The following is a 20,889-nucleotide window of genomic DNA, read 5'->3' as shown; positions in this document are numbered from 1 at the left end:
GGAAGTGTGCATCTCAGGGCAGCAGGTGAGGTTGCTAGAGATAAGCTTTCCCTTCTGCCAAAAAAGGAATGCTACAATACAGCGAGCTCTGTCTGCATAGTAGAACTAGAGTTCAACTGATCTATTTCAGACTTCAAGCTGTGTGCCAAGTAAAGCTCTCTGTTCTGGCCTATCAATAAGATCAGGAATTCCAGCAGCAAACAAACTGTTTGCAAATTCACTGTTTGAAAATCTCAGTGATATTGAATACAAACTGTTATTTTAAATCTGGACCTCAAGGGATAACTGACTACACAGTGAATCAGCTGATAGGGAAATTGGTCACCTGGCCTTACTGTGGAGGAGCCCTTCACAAGGGGAATGGAGGCTTTAAAAAAAAAAAAAAGAAGAAGAAGAAGAAGAAAAAAGAAGAAGGCAGAATATTTAAGGCTGGAGAGAAGGAAAACACATGGGAAAATGGGATACTCACATCTGCATATGGTTTGGATCATATTTTTTAGAAGAAAATGGGAATTTTCATGTACCCAGGGAGTTGTAAGGATGCTATTGAATGAAAATGAATGTATAGAAGAGAGCCCAGAAGCGTGTGAGGCCTGGAGAAGCTGCTCTTGTATTGCCAGGCCCAGGAAACATGGCTCAAAGCAGCTAAAAGCTTGGAGGAGAAGGAAGATGAAAGCATAAAACCAGCCGTAGCTTGTTGGTAAGCGTCAAAGATGAGATGTTTTACTCCAGGTCAGTGACAAGAATGCTGTGCTTTTTTTTTTTTTCCCTGTCAAAATATTCCTGTCCCTATCTGGTTTCTGGTATGACACACCAGAGGCAAAGTCTGTGTGTCATCACAGCTCCCACGTGGTGATAAGGAGTGCCAGCTGCTGCGTCAGAGGCTCCCACCCAAACTGCACCCAGGTTGTGCCCAACGCTGGGGTGGGGAGGTAAGTCACTGGGAGTTCACAAACTCTTTGCAGTTGAGCAAGTTGTCACACAGGGTTTATTGCTGGCAGGGCATATCTGATTGTCTCAACAGTTGGTTGAGAGGCAGCTTTGCTTGAAAAGTAGTGGTTAAGGTTTACAGGCAACGCTTCTTCCCTTGATGAAGCTGTAGTTTGCCTCCTTTGCTTCTCCAAGACATATAGAAAATTGCCTTGCAGCCAGGAAATAAGTAGTAGTCACTCATACAGAACATTCACCTTGAATACTTGTCACTTAATGGAAGCTGGTTGTATGCCTTTAATCTTAGATGACATATTTTACTTAAAATACCATAAAATATAAATATGAAACGCGTAGGAGTTGCAGTAACTTCAGATACAGGGTTCTTATTCAGCAGCCACACTGGGAACCCACTAAGAAATATGTTCAACTTTGACATTATTTCTTATTTTCCATCTTATACAGTAGAGTAATAGGCAGGTAATAAGAAAGTCTATTTTTGCCTTTTCCAAAGAGATAAGTAAATGTGAAAAATATATGCATTCTTCATGGTTTCAGAGGAACTACAATCTTACCAGAACACCAACATTTCATGAAGGGCTGGTCTGTGAATGTTTATGCATACTTCCTATAGCATTGAAAATCTTGCATGATTTAGCTCCAAGATGTCTTTCTGAATTCCTGGGCTGAACATTTCACAGAAAAAAAAAGAGCTACAGCTCAAGCCTGCCTTATAGAACATCTACTGTGTGTGACAATTTATAGCTGTATAGTTTGGGGTTCAAATGCTCTTTCTGAACTCATGTAAAAATGCTGGTTTATTACAATTGCATGGCAGATTATCTGCCCACATTCTGCATCATCTGTGATTCTCTTATTACCCTTCATAGCTCTTTGTGTACAATTTTATATGGCCCTTTAAAATTTTCTCATGATTCATCTGTGGCTATGGCATCTCTCCATAAAGACACCCGCGTTTCTCAACTTACTTATTTGTTGAGTGCTTTCGATCTAAACCATACCACACAGTTGTTTCTCCCAATCCTTACAAAATCTGTATTTCATGAGTGCAATTATTTTTAGGAACATTCTCAAATTCAGAGTGGATGTGGTTATTGCGAAATAAACTAGACAGAGAGTCGATCACCTAGGGTTGGACTAAAGTGTACTACTCCAGAGAGAGCCCAGGAAGCTGAAGAGACATCTTAAAAGGGGGAAAGGTCATGTATTTTAAAACATAATTAGAAAAAGCAACTGAAGGGATTTCAACATCACACCTTCATTAAGAACTGGGTTAGAAAGCAGCCAGAGGAAATATTTCTTATTAGATTCCTCTCTTTGGATCCTAAATATCCAGATCTAAGTCACATTTTTTTGTCACCATCTACAGGTTTGTTATGCGCTAGCACTTCATTTTTTCAAATACAGACACCAGAATTGAAGAACATGAACTAACAGCAAAAGACTAAATCTGGGCTTGGACTTCATAAATTACTTCAGTCCAGAATGTCCTTAATCTCTCTCATTTAAATCTTTTGTGCTCACGTGCAAAATAAAGCTTTTTTTTTTTTGATGAACCTGTATCTGACACCTGTCCTTCTAAGAACAGGTATATCAGACTCCTCCATAAAATGGGCTGGTAGAAAAGACAGAGCAATTATACACTTATACTCCTCTCAAGATTTCTGTTTGAGGAACACAGAAGAACACTAGCAAGACATAAATCAAAACTAATGAAGCAGGTTTATTGCCTCACCTTCTGAAACAAATCAAGCTCCTTTTGCTTAGAGGCATCCTGAATCTCATATCAGAACTGTGATCTCTGTGCTGGGGTTCGCAATGCCACATAGCAGGAGAATTTGTGCACTACAGAGCTCAGTTTCTGAAGGTCCTGATTTGATGTGGAAGAGGAAATGTAGACAGCAAGAGGGAGAAAATGGTAATAGCAAGATGGGAGATTCCTTACCCATCTTCTGCAGGGATAACACCTACTTCCTCCTTTTATTTCTGGTCTAATGTCTAAAGTGGGACTTCAGTGAGTGAACTTGGGTAAAAATCAGTGGACAATAGAATAGTAAAGCTCATATCTTAAAAGCATTAAGAAATGTGATCATTTCCATGTTATAAAGGAAGCACATCTCTGAAATTTCCCTTTCTCTTGCAACTTCTGCTTTTGCTGCACCATCTATTTACTTACAGGGTGTAGGACAGGACTAGCAGAACCATTAAAAAGTACAACACACAATGACACATTGAGAGTCTTAGGTTTGGTGATAACACCTGGTAGTGCTTCCCCAGCATTCTGGTTAATGTTTAGCTGTGGAGAACTGTTTAAATAACTGTAGAAGCCTCGGTCACAATTTTTGCCTTTAGAAGCAGAGCACAGTGCATTTGATGTGGTCTGAGGGATTTCCTGAAGAAACAGGAACAGCCTTTCTATTGAGGTCAAACTGCTAGGAAAGTTTCTTCAGCGGTTCTCAATTTCGTCTCAGCTTCTTGAAAATGGCGGGTGTAAGCAGATGCTTGAAGTACTCCATGTTCATCTTCAACTTCTTATTTTGGGTAAGTTGGTGTTTAAATTGTTATTAGTGACACATTAAATGTGTTCAACATTATCCAAAGTCTGTAGCTGGGAAAATTATGAAGAAAATAGACCATAAGTGAAACCAGAGCATGATTCTAAATCAGAGAGAGAAGAATGCTTGATTTTTGCTCTTCTTTTGTCTTTTTCTTACAAAAAATGCCTTCCCTCTACACCGAAAAGTAGAACAGCCAGAGTTCTGTCTCTCTGAGACACATCTGAAACGTGCCCCTCATCTCAAAGGACATCACTCATTTGAGTCAGAAGATAACAGACTCTCCATTATCTTAACATACATTGTTCTCTTGTGCTTGTTTGCTTGCTTGTGTTTTTTTTTGTTTGTTTTGTTTTTCTGTCTGCTCTTTGCAAACAAACTACACAATCCTGAAAGCATAGTTGCAACAGAAGATAGGAAAACACACTTATATTTTTAGCCTCCTAATTGATAAATGGTTTTCATATCCTTCTTTGTGGTTCTTTGCTTTATGCTTAGTGTCATAATTAGTTTCTGATGGTGGGCAATAAATTTCTGGGAAATGGTATGGGCTGGCAGTATGGATGGGAGCCATACTGAAATGATTGACTTCCTCCAGCATACAAGGAAAGGGGGTTCCTCCCTATGCCTGGCACAGGATGGCAGGCTATTCCCAGGGTAGATTAAATCACATTTGCATATTTGCCACATCTCAGCCAGTTTGAAGATTTTCTGCTCCTGGAATTCTGAGAAGTTTTGAGTAAAAGATCATTTCTGTCCTGGTTCCACCTCACTGTTAGCTTTCCCACCGGTTTTTCAAGTTCACCTGAGGGTCACCAAGATCAGAAGTGAAACTATCAGCCACAGTATGGCTGCTGCCTTGAGGAACATTTCCCGAGTATAAAGGTGATACAATTAAAAAGGTGATGAAATTAAAAAGGTGATACAATTAAAAAATTCTCATGCTGGGAGAATTTTCTTTGCCTGTGGCAGCCTGAATGGGGACAAGGAGGACACAAACTGCAGCTATATTGACTTACTTTAAAGGGAGGGGGTTAGCACTACCAAGAGAGAGGAGAATAGGCATGGTGCAAATAGGAATGCGGTTAGAGTACAATGAAACTGAATTCTTTGAATTACACTCCTGTTTCTAATCCCTGGAAATCATTAAATTGCTGTGGTGAAACACAGGGAACAGCAATTTCCACTGCTCTCACAGCTGCTCTCCCAGGTGCACAAGGAAGTTGAGCAGGTGGAAAATTAAACTGACAGGGAGAAATGAAGGTGACTTTAGCTATATCTAGATAACAGCAACGGTCACACGTTTATCTGGTGTCCTTTTGTTTTAAACCTTGCGTGATCTCTCTGGGAGTGTCTCCTCCATGGGAGATCAGGAAGGGGCTTTCCAGCCTTCCTGTGCCTTTTCTTTTCAGCGGTTCTTACATCGTACTCTGGAGTGTCAAAGCCCTGGAAAAGGTTATGTCAGACCTGCAAAGTGGCTTTGGTCTAGCTCTCCTTGGCCCCATGGATTGTGCACTGTGTGCCCAGGAGTTTTGCATCTTTCCTGTCAGGGGAAAGAAATCTGAGTGTGTGTTCTGGGGATCTGTGCTTTGAAGTCAGGTGCGTATCTGGAGCTTTTATTAGTCACAGAATCATAGAATGAATCAGAGAATGACTGAGGACCTTAAAGACCATCAAGTTCCAGCCCCTTGCTGTGGGCTTGTTGCCACCCATCAGATCACGCTGCCCAGGGCTCCATCCAGCTTGGCCTTGAACATAGTGTAGTCCTAACAGTTTGGAGCATTAGACCTGACAGTTAGGTCAGATTTTTCCTTTCTCTTTTCTTCAGCATTTGCAGGCTGTGCAGCCTCACCTGCCACCCTCATTTGTAAAGCCTCTGCTACTCCACACCATGCGCAAGTGTTGAATTTCCATTTTTGGTACCAAATGTGCAAAATGAGATCCCTAGTTTAAGGCAACCTGATTGGCTGATTGACAACAGAGCAACTTCCGATCAATTGAGATCACACTTGCAGCCAAAGTGACCCCTTCTCTAAATCTTACATCAGCAAAAATAGCAAATCAGTGGCAGCCTTCCAGTGCTGGGAAAATGAGAATCTTTTTATTCCATAAGAAAGGACTGGATCACTAAAAATGAAAGCTTTTTTAGTTGAAGTTTTAAGAAAAACCTAATAATTAGGAGGGAGCGTTGTAACAAATACAAAGTGTTTTATTTTGGATCTCTGGGAAGAGAACTATTTGATTTGGAATTTCAGTTTTATTCTTTGTGTGTTCTTGTACACCTCGTGTGTACAATGATGAAAATAAACATTAGAATTTAACTGAAATTTAACATTCTTATGAGTCTAAAGTAAGTCTTTTTTATAATTAAAAAAACATGCACGTTATTAAAAACTTTAATTTAAAAATTTTATATTTGTCTTTGAATGGGGTAAATAAATATTGGTAAGCTCCTGTACATTCAGCTTTACTTACTTCTACTGCTGTGCTGCTTTTTATGGGAGGTCCTGTATAATGAATGAGGCAATGGGCCAAATTTTGTTTGGATTTGCAATAATAGCTGTTTCAGTGGAAATTTTTCACATTAGAAAGAACACGTTGTTTGATGCACAGCTACATGGTTCACATAATGCTGCTGAACAAGACCCAAATACAGAGTCATGTGATAACATCAGTTTCTAGGCAGATTCAGTGGGATTCAGATGATTCCACTGGGGAGTTCTAGTTAAATTTGATAACATGATATAGCTGTCATCAATTGTACAACTTTCTCTTTCATGTTTAAAACATACTTACAGGAGCTTTACTTAGAGCGAGAAAATGTGTGATACTCATGCCTGAGGGCTGGCTGTGTTCCATATTAAATAATCTGCTGAAGTCATTATGATTTTTGATGCTGAATATTCTATGAGTCTTTCTGAGGGAAAACATTTTCTAGGAAAAATTATCTTAAACATATAAAAATAGCTTTTTTAATTTTAAAAGGTTAGAAATAGTCGCAGTTTTCATGGGAAGCTTGTAACCACATTTCAGAGCCATTTCTCACTCAAGTATCAAATCCATACAGGTTCTGAATCTTGCTAGACTCTGATCCTCCACAATTTATCTTTCCTACTAGTCCTCTCAGGTTGTACAGTCTTCATGTATGATTAGATCTTTAATTACATGTCTCCAACTCTTGCTAATAAAGAGAAATTCATTGTGAGAATTACCACAGACAGGGCAAGCAATGTTGTGGCTGGTACAAGGTAGAACAATACCTCAAAGATCAACAAAATTAGAGAATGATTGATGTTTAGGGAATACGTCTGGATCTGGGATTCATCTGCCTTGACTTCGACATCTTAAAGCAATTCAGTCCAGGCTTCTTTTATAGCCAGAGGAAAGCAATTGGTAGCATCAGTGGGTGATTTAACTCATCCAAGGATATGCGCCCATGACAAGCTAGAAAGTTTAGACTTAGATGTCTAACTTTCACAGGTACGAGACAGAATAAGGTTATTTTCAACTAAAAAATGGAAATAATAACTACCACAATGTGCAGTTTATGGGAGGAATAGTCTAAGAGTTGAAGATGGCTGGATATTTTTGCAATATAGAAAGCAGAGAGACTGTTAGAATTGCTCCTAATAGTTTTACCATAGAGCATACATCTCAAGATATATGTCCTGAATAACTCTAGCAATAGCATTTGTACCAGCATTCCTTATCAAATCTCTTGTTTTCATTATAGAAGAAACAGTGTTCTTTAAAATCGTGTTATATACATACTATAGCAATTTATAGCCTTCTCTCATCGACAGAATTTCTGTGTGCTTCCCAACCACATGCATAAATCATCAAGGAAATGATGGTTCCTCTGGGGTGGAAACTTCAGGGATTTGGTGCATAACTGAAGTTTTAACTATCCTTATGAAGTTTCTTGGATATGAATCAGTATTCTAAGCTCTAGCAATTCATGTTTCTTTCACCTTGCTGAAGAAATTATTTCAGAATTTTGGCCAGTGCCTGGTGCAATTTGGATACTGGACTTGAATCTAAAACTGTTGATCCTTCTAAATATTGTTTATTTTCTCCCACAGGTGTGTGGTTGCATTATTTTGGGAGTCTCTATATGGATACGTGTTAGCAAAGATGCTCAAGAGGTAAACGTATGCAATCATGCCTGACTGAGTAAACCATAGAAGCTACTGTATAGACACTAATTTCCCAGTTGCATTTCTACAAATGTGTGGTGCTTTCATTGAGGTGATTTGTGAGGGTAAAGATAAATCATTTTATAAAGTTTAAGAAAAAAAAAATGGTGCAGGTACTCAGAAAAGTGGTTGATGTAAGCACAGATATAATGACAAATAGGGCTTTCTAGGCTTGCTGATCTAACTTCTTGCAGTTTCACATTGATTTCTGTTGGGAAATGTGGATCTCTTTTTCCTCAAATGACAAATAATGATGATTTTATTATTGATTTCAGAGTTAGAGAAAATAATGAGAAGTCATGAGAATCATAGAATCACAGAATGGCCTGGGTTGAAAAGGAACCACAATGATCATCTAGTTTCAATCTCCCTGCTATGTGCAGGGTCACCAACCAGCAGACCAGGCTGCCCAGAGCCACATCCAGCCTGGCCTTGAATGCCTCTAGGGTTGGGGCATCCACAGCCTCCTTAGGCAAACTGTTCCAGTGCATCACCACCCTCTGTGTGAAAATCTTAGACATATCAGTGTCCTCCATTAGAACTGTATAGCCATATATTCCTAGAGTTGCATTTATATGTTTTTAGGATATATTTTTACCTTTCTCACTATCTTCAATAACACAATACTTATTTCTCCAATAAATGTAATTTTGGAAGGGAGCAAGTATTTTTCTCTTTTGTTTTCTGTGGCTCCCTAAAAATATTTTACCCTTTTCACTCATATTCATACGGAAATATTTCAAAATAACATAGGATTTAAATGTACTAATAGGTCTCCCAAATAGGAGAAAAAAATCCCGTATTCCCCCTCCTGGATTTTATTTTGGGCATTAAATTACTTCAAATGTTATGACTTTCCCTTCCTACAAAGCTATAGAAATATAGCCTTGAGGAGCCCCCTGATCTTGAAGAAATGCACCAGAAGCTGCTCCAGTTGGTGCCAAGGCTTCTCTTCAGTCTTGTGGGCCTTGCCAGCCTTTTGCCAAATATGTTCTCAGTGGCATTTGTATCTTAATTGCCAGCAAGTTTTCTATCCCTTCTCTGTAGTAATGAGAAAAATGATCGGGTGTTACAAAAAGTATTTTTTTTTTTCCAGATTTCAAGTTGTGCCTTTAAGATATAATAAGCAAGTCACTCCTTGCTGCTCTACCATAGTGCATCAGTTATGAAGTAATTTTTGTTTCAGTATATCTGGAAATCAAAAGATGTTGGGGATAAGAGAGTTTTATCTATTTCTTCCATTTGGCTGATGATGCTATTGACTTCAGCCTGTCCAAGATGTCTCATGTTTGGCAGAGGATGGATATAACAGGACTTGATTCACAACAACATTGTGACTTTAGGTAAATTAGGTAATTGTGGAAAGCTCAACCACTCTTTGCTGCAGAATGACAGTTTTCCTTCCCTAATCGACATTTTACAGAAGCTAAAGTTTCCATGCTTACTAAATGACTATCTCTAGCATGATGGCTCAGACAATGCAGTGGAGCTTGGAAAACCACAACAATACTATTTTTATTTTTGAAGAAATTTCCTATTCAGAAAAGCTCTCTTAAGTGTGTCCTAAGATGTTTTCCTGAAGTAACAATAGTTACAATACAAAAGCTGTGAATTAACAATAGGCACTGAAATTGAAAGTATTTTCTTACATTTTTGCCTCTATGCAGGCAAAGATCCCATTCAAAACTAGTGTTCAGTTTTGCCTGAGTAATAATTGGAGAGACCATAAGGATTTGGCTGTGGATGAACAGAGCTTTCTAGGAATAAATAACAGGAGGTACTGTCCAACTTGGAGGAGGGAAGAATAAGACATTCTTAAAATTATATTTGTCTATATATGTTTGCAATTTCCATCAGAAGATGTATGTAAAAACTTCCAGATATTTTTTCTAATCTTGGCACTAGCCACACTGGAAAATATTCTTTGAACATTTCTCTGTTTTGGCCTTTGGACTTAGTCAGTCCTGTGGGAACTGAATAATTTGATATTTAATATTCTGGAGGTATATGAATTGTTTAGTTGAATGTCTCAGACATCAAAATACAGTCCTCATTTTTGAGGGTATTATTAAAGATCATGCCTAAAAAAATAAAAGAAAAAAGAAGGAAAAGAAAAAGATAAAGAAAAAAAAGAGGAAGAGGAAAAAGGAAAAGGAGAAGTCAGAAAAAGGAAAAAGAAAGGGAAAAAGTAATAAAAGTAAAAGAAAAAAAAGAGAAAACTGCTTTGGAAAATGTATTTCTTTCCCTGGTATATCCAGTATTACTCTTAGAAATGTTCTCTCAGGAAAAGCCACAGAGTGTATTCCTTCTAATGACAGAGATTTTGTTTATTTAACTTTTGGCTAATGCAGGAGAGATTTCAAGATAATCAGTCTTTTCTACTTGCAGAAAAAAGCAAAGATTCATCAGTTGAAATCAAACTAAAAGATACTTTGAAAATGAAAGTTTTGTTTACTCTGTGAGGTTTACTTTCACCTTGTGCAGAGACAAAGACTGTGAAGAGTCAGGTTCCACCAAGATCTCCAACAGAAAGTTTAAGAAGGAAAATTATAGATCTGCTTATTCAAAGAACTGAACTCCTCTGTGGTTGCGCATTGATATATTTATTAATTATTAAGTAATTGTCTTGTTTTTAGTGATACAGATATTTTTAGGAGGAATTTCTTGCCAATGAAAGATTTTTTCCCTCTCTTTTCAGGCTTTGGGCATAAGTGACAGCAGTATGTTTGCTGGGGTTGACGTGCTGATAGCTGTGGGCTCCATCATTATGATCCTAGGATTTCTGGGGTGCTGTGGTGCCATAAAGGAAAGCCGGTGCATGCTGCTCTTGGTATGAAAGGAAAACATTTAGCTACCTTAAACAGGCCACAGTTATATTTGATAAAAAGGTCATTGGTAGTACCAAAGGAGAATGGGGCCATTTTTATTTAATCACTTACTTTTGTACATGTGTTTTCACTGCATACCCTGTGCTTGAGCCCTTTCTGAATTCAATTGAAGAAGAAACTGTGGGTATTCTCATGAAATAGAAGACAGAATCCAGAGAGGCCTGATCATGTCACTAATTTTTTTTCCCCATACAAATGAAGTTCTTTCCACCAACCCCCAATATCTATCGCATTTCTTCTCAGTTAATCTGCCACTACTCCTCCCAGAACATTTTCCTTGTCCTACTCAACATCTCCCAGCTACAAGCTGCCCATCATGTCACTGCTCCACAGTGTGCCTTGTTTTGATGACCAGCTGATGGTGAGACAAATACCTTGTCTCAAGAATCTCTCATATCAAGAATTTCTCATATCCAAAGAAGGAGCTGACTGAAACTTCCATTCCTTCTACCAAAATGTTTGTTGAGGCACATGAAAGATTAATTTTCACCTAAAAGAAATGAGAGCAATTCAGTCAAAAGTATTATAGTTTTTTCTCCCTTTTGTTTTCTTCCTAGTTTTTTATTGGACTGCTACTGATCCTCATCCTTCAGGTCGCAGGGGGTGTTTTAGGAGCAGTGTACAAACCTCAGGTAATGTATTATTCTGCACCTTCATTGAAGTCTTCCCAAAGTTTTGTTTTTCCATAGAAGACTAATATGCTATTTGAACTTGCAGCTTGAGGCGGGCCTTAACCTGACACTTACGGAGGCTGTTAATTTATTGAAAGATAATACAGAAAATGCAAAACAAGTTCAAGAGTCATGGCAGAAGTTTCAGCTACAGGTAAGTAAAATGGAATAAAAAGTAAGGTTTCTTGCTATCTGTTCTGTCTTTAAGCTTCAACTTATGGCTACTCTGCCATAAATTTGAATTTCATTCCATGGGGATAGGAAAGGTTCTGACTTAAACAAAAATTCAAACATTGCACATGAGGTTTCTTCTCCGTCAATATGGAATGGGCTTTCCATCATGTTTTTGGGCAAAAATGTTTATAAGAGGGTTGGAGCCAGGATGCATAACACAAAGGCAGATCTGCTGATAAGGATTTTAAAAGCCCATTTCTCTATTACTCACAGAGGAAGATATCCTCAGTGACCTAATTGGAATTTTCCAAAAGTCTGGAGGAAATAAATTGGTAGCTAAATATCTCTAAGTCTCAAACCTCATAAATTCACACCAGTGATTATAAGCCCATCAGTGTGCTCACAGAAATTACAGATTTCTTACACGAATCAACACAGCCAAAAAAAAAATGTCCCCCATATTCTGTGACATGACTGTAAGAGGTTATCAGTTCCTTCTTCTAAGTCATGTGCTCATTACACTGGTGGTAATACTGCAGAATCAGACGGTGTGTAGAGCATGCTTATTGGATTTGGGAGCCCCATCATCGATAATGGAAGTTTAAAACTTGGCATGTCTTTGCATTTGCTCTTTGTGGTGTGTTGGTGAGGTTTTTTTTGCATATTTTGTCATTCTAGTAGACTGGATGTGGGTTACTAGATAAATTTTGTTCACTTGTTAGAGGAAATATACTTTAAAGATTTGTAATTCTCCATAGAGTGCAATAGATAAAATTCATAAATTCAAATAGCAATTAGGATCCAAGAAATCAGATTTGCATCTTGGTTATAAATCTACTGACACGAGACAAGACTGTTTTTTGACACTAGTATTGTCATTCTTCCACAGTTTTGATTATGACAGTGAAAGTTAAGCATTTTATAAAGTATAGTTTCTGTTCTAGCCATGGTTACCTACAAGTTACTATTTGAATCATCTGTTTGAAGCAAGGTGGTCTCAGCAGCATTTCTTGACCTCAGAAGATCTTCCTTTCCTGCTCAAGCTACCATGTTTCTGTTTCTTTCAGTAGGATATGGAAGATGAAGCTACTTAGTACCTAAAGAAATTAGCCTTCTTTTTTACAGGGACTTTGATGATGCCATTTCTAAGCAAACAGTGATAAGATTTTAGCATACTCTGCTAAACCCCACTATCACTTTCTCTCCTAGCTGGAAATCAATCCTTCCACATGCCCTTTCTGAGGTGTTATCTCAGAGCTGGATGGCTCCTGCTCTAGGGGAGGGTTTTGTTCTCTCCAGGGCAAGGCCACCTCTGCACATGGGGCACACATGGAGCCTGTCTCATCACTGTGGTGCTGAAAGGCCTGCTTTTCCTTAACAGTTTTCCCCAAGAAATGAGACTGACACATAGATAAGCATCTTAATGAGAAGGCTTCTTTCTCCTTTGTTACAGATTTCCCTTTTGAAGGGAAGCTGTTCCTTCACTGTATATCCCAGCTAAGAACTATCCAACACTCTTTAGGCAAGAAAATTAGATGAGGAAAACTTCAACAGTGCATTTTGAGTGGAAGTTTTGTTTTGACTTGTTTTCTCTGAGTTTATATATGTTTGGATTTCTCCCACCTGCAGGATGCTGGAAGATAGACACTTTGTACCATCCTGGTGCTGGGCATCACACAGAGAATACCCCTGAATTTCACAATTATCATTTATGGTGTGTGTCCCCACCGTGCTCCTACTGTCACCTGTTTCTATACACTGAAAAATGTCTATAGCTTTTTTCTTACTCCCTAATGGGAGATTATTTCGATGTGTATGCTTAAAACATTCCTGTATTTGCTGCTGGTATGAAAGGAACTGAGAAGCAATATTTAGGTAGCTTATATTACGTTTGCTTCTTTTCATCTCCAGCTCTTTTCTCTGCTTTTGAGCCAATTTATTTCTCCTGATATAATAAGCACCTTCCTAGAGGGATGGCTGAAAGACGAACAAGATGAAAAATCTCACAGTTACTGTATTAATGTTTAAATAGAATAGGTTTCCTTTATTATGTCCAACAGCCTTTGTTTTAATACAAAATAATATGAGCATTTCCAGCTGGTTTTTAACAGAGGAAGGACACAAATGCAAGTCTGCACCCCTGAGCTTCAGTGGCTCGAATAAAGTGGAACATGAAGTGAAACTGCACCTGGTTTAAGTTTCACAAACCCCACATGAAGCCCTGGCTTCCTCAGTCCATTTCTAATTTAAAGGGCTAATCATCATTAAAAATAGTTGTTTTTCTAGATATCACACGGGTTTTTTGTGCCTGAATATTACTTTTTTCAGCCTAGCTTTTCAATATGTGTTTTACTGCAAATGTTACTTACCACATGCTAAGAGAGAAGGCTTGATTCCGAAAACATAAAATACCCAGCATTCATCCATGCTGTATTTAGCATTCATAAATACTGGCTTTACAGTATCTTAATGGCTTTTGATCACTGTATATTACACATAGAATCACAGAACTGTAGGGGTTGGAAGGGACCTCAAGATATCATCGAGTCCAACCCCCCTGCTAAAGCAGGTACCCTATAATAGGTCACACTGGTAGACATCCAGTCAGGTCTTGAATATCTCTATAGGAGACTCCACAACCTCTCTGGACAGCCTGTTCCAGTGCTCCTCCACCACTGCCATAAAAAAGTTCTGAATGTTTGTACAAAACTTCCTATGTTCAACTTACAAGCTATTACTCCTTGTCCCATTACACACCACCAAGAAGAGCCTGGCCTCATCCATTTGCCTCTCACTCCATTTAGATATTTATAAATATTTATCAGACCCTTCTCAGTCTTCTTTTCCCCATGCTGAACAGACCAGGTTACTCAGCTTTTCCTCATAAGGGTGATGCTCCAGGCCAATATTGACAGCCTGGTGTTTTCACTCTTTTTTCTTTTTTTTTTTTTTTTCTTTTCCTTTTTCTTTTCCTTTTCCTTTTTCTTTTTCTTTTTCTTGTTTTTTTTTTTTTTTTTTTTTTTTTACTTGTACTCGCACATTCTCATAACTGGTTTGGAAATGTAAGGGATGTTTAACACAGATATCAATCTGGAAAAGGTCCATATGGATGAAAAAAGATGAAAGGAAATTGTTGTTCCCCTCAACTCCCCCCTCCTCCTCTCCCCTCATGGCAAACCACCACGTTTTTCCTTATCTTCCCATTTCCTCTTTTCTTTCAGAGTCAGTGCTGTGGTTTGGTTGATGGGACTAGTGACTGGGGAAACAATATTAATCTTGTTATTGGTGGCAAAAAAGTCTGTGAGTGTGAACAAAAGTATCAAGAAGAAAATCTCTGCATCCCTTTTGGAGACAGATATGTTTTTAAACAGGTAAGAAAAGTACAACATTCCACTCTTCCTTCCAAAAAGAGGCTTTAAGAGACTGGTGTAGACAACAGTTCTCTCTCTTCCCAAAAAGACAAAGTTTAGCCTTCTCTTTCTTAGCCAGCATTACCTCTGTATCACATGTTGTTTAATTACTTTGCATGCCTGAAACATGTGGCCTCTTCCTCTTCCTGAGATGTCTCTGTTTCAGCTGTGCACTCCACTGCCTATAGGACTCCAGAATTCTGTGTTATTATATGGGTGAAAACTGCTACTATGGCTTCAGGGTCAGTGTATACCTCTGTATCAGAGCAACATATCAGCTACTCTTTGGATCTCACTTCTCCCTTGGAAGGTGATGCTCCCCCCGGAGCTCATTTTGGTGCTAGAGACGTTGACTCAGAGGTTAAGGGATATTGAAAAGCGAGGACATTAAATACAGATCCTTGAGGGTTTTTTTGCCCTTTACTAAAAAACGTGCTCATTTTGCAGAATCAACAGGAAGGACACTTTATACGTTGTAGGCTTCCTGGCAGTGCACTCAAAGCATAATTTGCAACAATTATGGTCTTTTGGAAGGCTTGTGGCAGTTAATACAGTAATAAGGAAAAAATGCCTGGTGATGTGTAACAAAAAGATATACTCAAAAATTGGTGGGTGAGCAGCAGAAATCTCAATTTATTTCACAATTTATCTGTCTCTTTACATGGAAATGTAACTCTATGTATGCAAAGAAAAGCAGGGAAAAATAGTGAAATACTAGGCCAAATAGCTGCAATTTTAAAATGCTGGTGACATGAAGCTCACTGATCTGCATCCAGTGCAAAGCACATTTTAGCAAATGTCCAAAGCTAATTGTACACTATTCTAAATGTCTTGCCTGAAAATGGATTTCTTCACTATGTAGTCTCACAGAAGCAAATATTGTTTTAAAGCATGGGAAAACTCTGGTTAAGTAGAGAATGCCAAAATTCAATCTGGAAATAATGTATGAAAAGAGGGTGTTTGGGCCACATTTTTATGTCTTTTGGGCCTCAGGCAAACCCTCAAAGAACACATAAGAAACCATCAGTGAAATTGTTGCAGGTGCAAGATATTGCTGTCATGAATGCACAGATTTCATGGTGGTGTTAGATTCTAGTAAAGACATTCAACTCTTGTCATCCAGGAAAAAAGTGCAGTTCTGAGTCAGCCTAAATAAGAGGTTTTTAGAAGGACTAAAAGGAAAATACCTATGTATTTATTGTGGAGGAAATATGGTGAAGGCATATAAATATGCAATATATTTTGTGGTAATATATGTAGTATTGGAACAGTACTGTAGTTGTGATAGATTTAAGCTGCACTCGGCTTCACAGTTTGCAAAAGGAATATTGTCAATTGAACATATTGTGAACTGAAGTCATCTGAAGGCCTTATAAGAACAGAAGTATGCATTTATAAATAAGAACAGTAAGTTTATATATATATATATATACACACACATATATATACACGTCAGGTATGATCATTCTCTTCTTTTCAGTCAGTCCATCAATCATCCATCAAAATTAATATTTAAGCTTGGTTTTATATCCAGATATAATTAGTTGAGGCTGATCTTACTAACAGGCTTTGAGGTCTCAAATTAAAAGACCAGATTAGTGGGAAAATAAAGTCAAATTCATCTTTATATTTGGGAAGGCAAGGGCTAGATATGTGTCTCATAACACAAGGTACATACAGGTGTGTTATTGTTAACAACAAACTAGAGTAAATTCAAATAGTTTTTCTTCTACACAGAGAGAATAGAGAAGATATTTTAGAGAATGTGCTCCTAACAACATCAGGATAATCCTGTTTACCTATAATTAATTGTTTTAATTTATTTTTCAGCCGTGTAAAACAGTACTTCTCGATTTCCTTCGGAAAAATATGGACATAATTATGGGGATCGCATTTGGAATGGCAGTTATTGAGGTACCAGTATATGATATTAAAGTATTTAATGGTTGGCAAGCAATATGTTCTACTTAGACATACACTGGGAGTAGGATTAGAGCACTTGGTTTGCTCAATTAGTAGACAAGGGACCGTTTCTAATCTTAGCTACAATCTTACTGTTATTTCCTATAAACTGCATATGGCTGCTGAGCTGAGCAACTCAGGTGCGACCAGACCACCCTGTTGTCTGTATAAGCAAATCTCCACACTTTTTTTCTGCAAAAATCAGACAGGCCTGGAGCCAGGCAGTGGCTTGGGAGTGAGCCCAGTGTACAGAGGGGTGTGCAGAGTCTGAGCCTCAGACACACAAGTGGCAAAGTAGCTGTTCTTCTCTTTCCCTTCTTCACTGGAGGAAAAAGCCATCGTAGTCTGTAAAATACATACTCTTATTATGGAGAATTACGATATGAAATTATTATTCTGAGGGCATAATTTAACCTTCAAGATGATATGTGAATGTGCCTGAGTGCACACCTGCTCCATATATTCAAGTGTGTAAAAAATGCAGAACATGAGCACTTTAATTTCTTCATCATTCATTGAAGACTGACATGCAAAATTTCCTCCAGAAAGAGGAGGAAAAACAATGAGGCGATACAGTCAGCTACTTGATGAATGATAATCTTTGATTAGGATAAAATGGCAAAGAAGCATGGGATTTCATCATGTTGCTTTCTTCGGTCATTTTCATTCTTTTCACTATTCCTGTGTGGTTTCCCTCCTCCCCTATCCCCTCCTGCAGATGGATGTTTGAGGGAAAAGCAGAATGACGAAGATTGCTGTGCAGAGATCAGTTTGTTATTCTGAGCGAAAACTTCTTAACATCATTGGCAGAGAGCTGTTACTCATGTTATGAGAAGTGGGCTAGAGCCCCAGCTCTGATATACACTTCCAGGAAAATAATTGTAAGCAGGGAACAGTTACGCAGCTGCAGCACTGAGAGATGACAGGAGGACAGAAGACTGTTGCTCCACACAGACTTCATGTTATTTAAGTTGCTGTACGTGAGGGATCAGGTCTCCTGCCCATATGTAGAGTTTGGGGGGAACTAGATGAAATAAATATAACAAGAATTAAAGGAAGGTCTTTAAAAATGTAATCTAAATATAAAATTATATATCTATCCAGAAAGTCATAAGTTACTTTGCTCTAGTTACTGCAGTCATATTTGTTAGAGCCTTTGGTTCACTGACCGTCATTCTTCCCTTTTCTCTAGTTATCATTTTGCTGTGGTGATTGCCTCTTCAATCATGAAAAGATTAGAAAACAGAAAGAGTAAATAATAGGAGAACAGCCTTGTCAGCTGGCACAAATTGTCAGCTGGCAATTCACATTCACTGAAGATATAGCCTTTCCCAAGATATTAAATTAAATATCTCAAGTAACAGCCAAATGCTTAGCCATCCCTGCCCTCTTGAAAACATCAAATAAAAAGAAAAAGACAAGGGAAAGTGCTCTTCCCTAGCCTTCCCCCTCTGCCTGCTCCATCATACCCCTTGTGGGTCATTCTGTTAGAGGAAATAATTCTGAGAAAAAATGGCCCATTTTCACTTGGGTACAAGTGCAAATGTGGACATGGTATACCATGGAAGCTATGTTGGCTTCTTCCAGCTGTAAGTGCAAACCCTTGTCTTGTTTGTACTCATATTCTGTATGCTCTACACTGTGTCCTCCTCTAATAAACGAAGCACTCTGGGATTCGCTGCTTCATAAATATCATTTGGATACTTTCCTATTTTGAATAACACATTTACAGGTTGTTTAATTTTAAATCACAGAAGGAAGATTTTTTATTTCATCTCACAAGTTGTCTGTCACAAGTTGTAGAATTTCACCCAGTAAATCCCACCACAGAATGTGATCCTACCAATATTTTTTTACCTTCTTTAGTGGACTCGGAATTTCTACCCCAATTCTATTAGTGATGAATATAAAATAATTGTTGCATGATCATTTGCCAGTCAATAAAGATGGGCTAAGTACATGTGTACAGATACATACCTGTGTACGTACACACTTGTGAGCATATGTAGAGATTAAAGATAAGAGAGTGGTAGAAGAAAAGAGAAATTTCAAAGGGAAATTACCCTTAGAATACTCAGTGGAATCAGAAAGTTCCTCTGAATTTTTTAGAAAAGAAAGGATTTTTTTTTTTCTGAGTTTCTTGAACATTTCAAAATTCCAGAGTTACTAGCACTTCCCATTCAGAAAGTCAATCCATCTTTCAAACAAATGAAAATTTTCCATTTTATCTGCAGTCTTACCTGTGGTACATAACAATTTTACTTAAATGGCAATATGCTACAGTCATGTTCTTAAAGAATTATGTTGGAAAAGATCTTCTGCACAGCAGATTTAGCCTGCATGTGAATCCAAGACATTTGCAAACAAAATGTTCCCTCTGTGTATCAGTTGTATCTTGGGATTTTTAGGACTGCCAAGTAATACCAGAAATGTTTTTCTTTTCCAGGTTCTTGGTTTGGTGTTTTCTATGTGCCTCTACTGCCAGATTCAGAGAAAATGAAAATGTGGAAGTGTCAGAACAATGTCATCAGCCAATTTGAAACCTTTGTAGATAGAGAGATATTTGCCTTGGCACCTTCTGATAAATATATGCATGTCCCAGGCAGCTGTTCTGATAAAAATGGCACCCACTGTACACAGTTTGCAAAATGACCTCCTTACACTTTGTAAGATTTAATGATGTGAATGTGAATTTTTATTTGCAATAAATGTCTTTGTGTTTCTGATGAGTTTATTTTGTCTGAAGATAACATTTAAGTCATGTTGAGATTTGAGCTCGCCATGTGATATGTCCACATAGCTATCACACTAGTCATAGCAGAATCATCACAAACACAAATCTGGGCTCATTCACAGGCCCAAACCTCAGGAAGTGCCTGGTGCTCAGCATTGGGTCTCCCTCACTGTGCCAGCTACCTTGCTTTTGGTTGCAGCTGTGACAGGCACTGGGCTGCCAGGACATTTCCTGGCTGTCCCAAGTAGGGATGCCCCACGATCCTGACTCCCAAAGAGCTGCTGGCCCAGGAGGCACCCTGACAGAAAGTAAACAGCACCAGGGAGCAGACTGCTTTAAAGTTATGGAGATCATAGAATCATAGGATGGTTTGAGATGGAAAGGGCCTTTAAGATGCCTAATGATACCCATAGAGACATGCTGCAGATTTCTAAAGTACACTGATGACCTAACCTCTGAGTCTGAGGCACTGGCTGTTCCCACCAGTTCCAGTAAGCCCTGTCTTCACCTTCAGACGTAGCTTTAAATATGTTCAAACATCTGGTCATGAGAAAAACGTGTACCCGGCTCTTCAACTTCAGATTTCTGAAGTGGTCACAACTGGGTCTCTGAAGCACCAGACTGCTCCCATCTTGACAAAGCCACTCTGATATTGCTTATAAATATTCTAAAGGATTTCCTTGGGTGGAGACCTTTGCCATTGCTTCAAACTGGCAGAACTAGATTCAGGTATAATTCAGCTGCAGCAATAATTGTCTTTTAAATGATGTCCAGGGGAAAAGTGTCTGTTCTGTCACACTCACACTCTCTCTAGCACTCAGAGCAAGCTGTGGGAGCTGCTTTCAGACATGTGTGTTCCCCAAGAAGCCAACTAGCTACCAGACAACTCTAGATTCGTCTGAAGAACCTTGGAAACTGTGCCAGAAGAATTTGAAATTTGTTGGACCAGAGAAAATGTATGAGTCCATAATCGATCCACAGATGGACATGAAGGGAAAATTAAAGCTCATGCATGCTCCCAGAAGTAGCAAGCTCCAGTCTTCTATAAACTGAGCATTACTGCTAAGGATTTGTGATAGACATCAACTGACAGTTGGCACAGTGTGTGCTGGCCTGAACACCAATCTTATCCTGCATTTTACTCTGGAGTAGACATGTATAAAAGTAAGTTGTAAAGTTTTTGTTTTATACAGTCCTTTTGGGATATGGTTCCTAAAATATTGTTCACTTTCATCAAAATAATGATGTATGATACATTAGAATCTTTTTGGCTGAAACTATGGTGCCATTAAAATCAGCAGCAAAAAGTTCTTTGTCTTCAGTCAGGAATTTTGACGCAAGAGTTTCA

At 38.4% G+C, this 20,889-nt stretch overlaps 1 protein-coding gene across 1 annotated transcript; it reads left to right on the top strand.

The window, feature by feature from the left end:
• The first annotated feature begins 3,155 nt into the window (after positions 1-3,155).
• Positions 3,156-19,533, top strand: TSPAN8 (tetraspanin 8). The gene is made up of 8 exons (XM_031589713.2): positions 3,156-3,492; positions 7,589-7,651; positions 10,401-10,532; positions 11,148-11,222; positions 11,308-11,415; positions 14,657-14,806; positions 16,676-16,759; positions 19,254-19,533. Exons 1-8 carry the CDS (start codon positions 3,433-3,435, stop codon positions 19,305-19,307), a joined length of 726 nt encoding a protein of 241 aa, XP_031445573.1. The 5' UTR covers positions 3,156-3,432; the 3' UTR covers positions 19,308-19,533.
• The last annotated feature ends 1,356 nt before the right edge of the window (positions 19,534-20,889 follow it).

This window comes from Phasianus colchicus, chromosome 1, assembly GCF_987193195.1.
Source record: "Phasianus colchicus chromosome 1, bPhaCol1.hap1.1, whole genome shotgun sequence".
Lineage (NCBI taxonomy): Eukaryota > Metazoa > Chordata > Aves > Galliformes > Phasianidae > Phasianus > Phasianus colchicus.
The sequence above is the reverse complement of the archived record's forward strand: the minus strand, read 5'-3'. Positions and strand labels throughout refer to the sequence as shown.

Excerpts from the sequence above, each read along its gene's own strand:
- TSPAN8 (XM_031589713.2), top strand. The coding sequence starts at position 3,433 with ATGGCGGGTGTAAGCAGATGCTTGAAGTACTCCATGTTCATCTTCAAC. Across the intron at positions 3,493-7,588 it reads TCTTCAACTTCTTATTTTGG|GTGTGTGGTTGCATTATTTT; the intron begins GTAAGTTGGTGT and ends TTTCTCCCACAG. Across the intron at positions 14,807-16,675 it reads ACAGATATGTTTTTAAACAG|CCGTGTAAAACAGTACTTCT; the intron begins GTAAGAAAAGTA and ends TTTATTTTTCAG.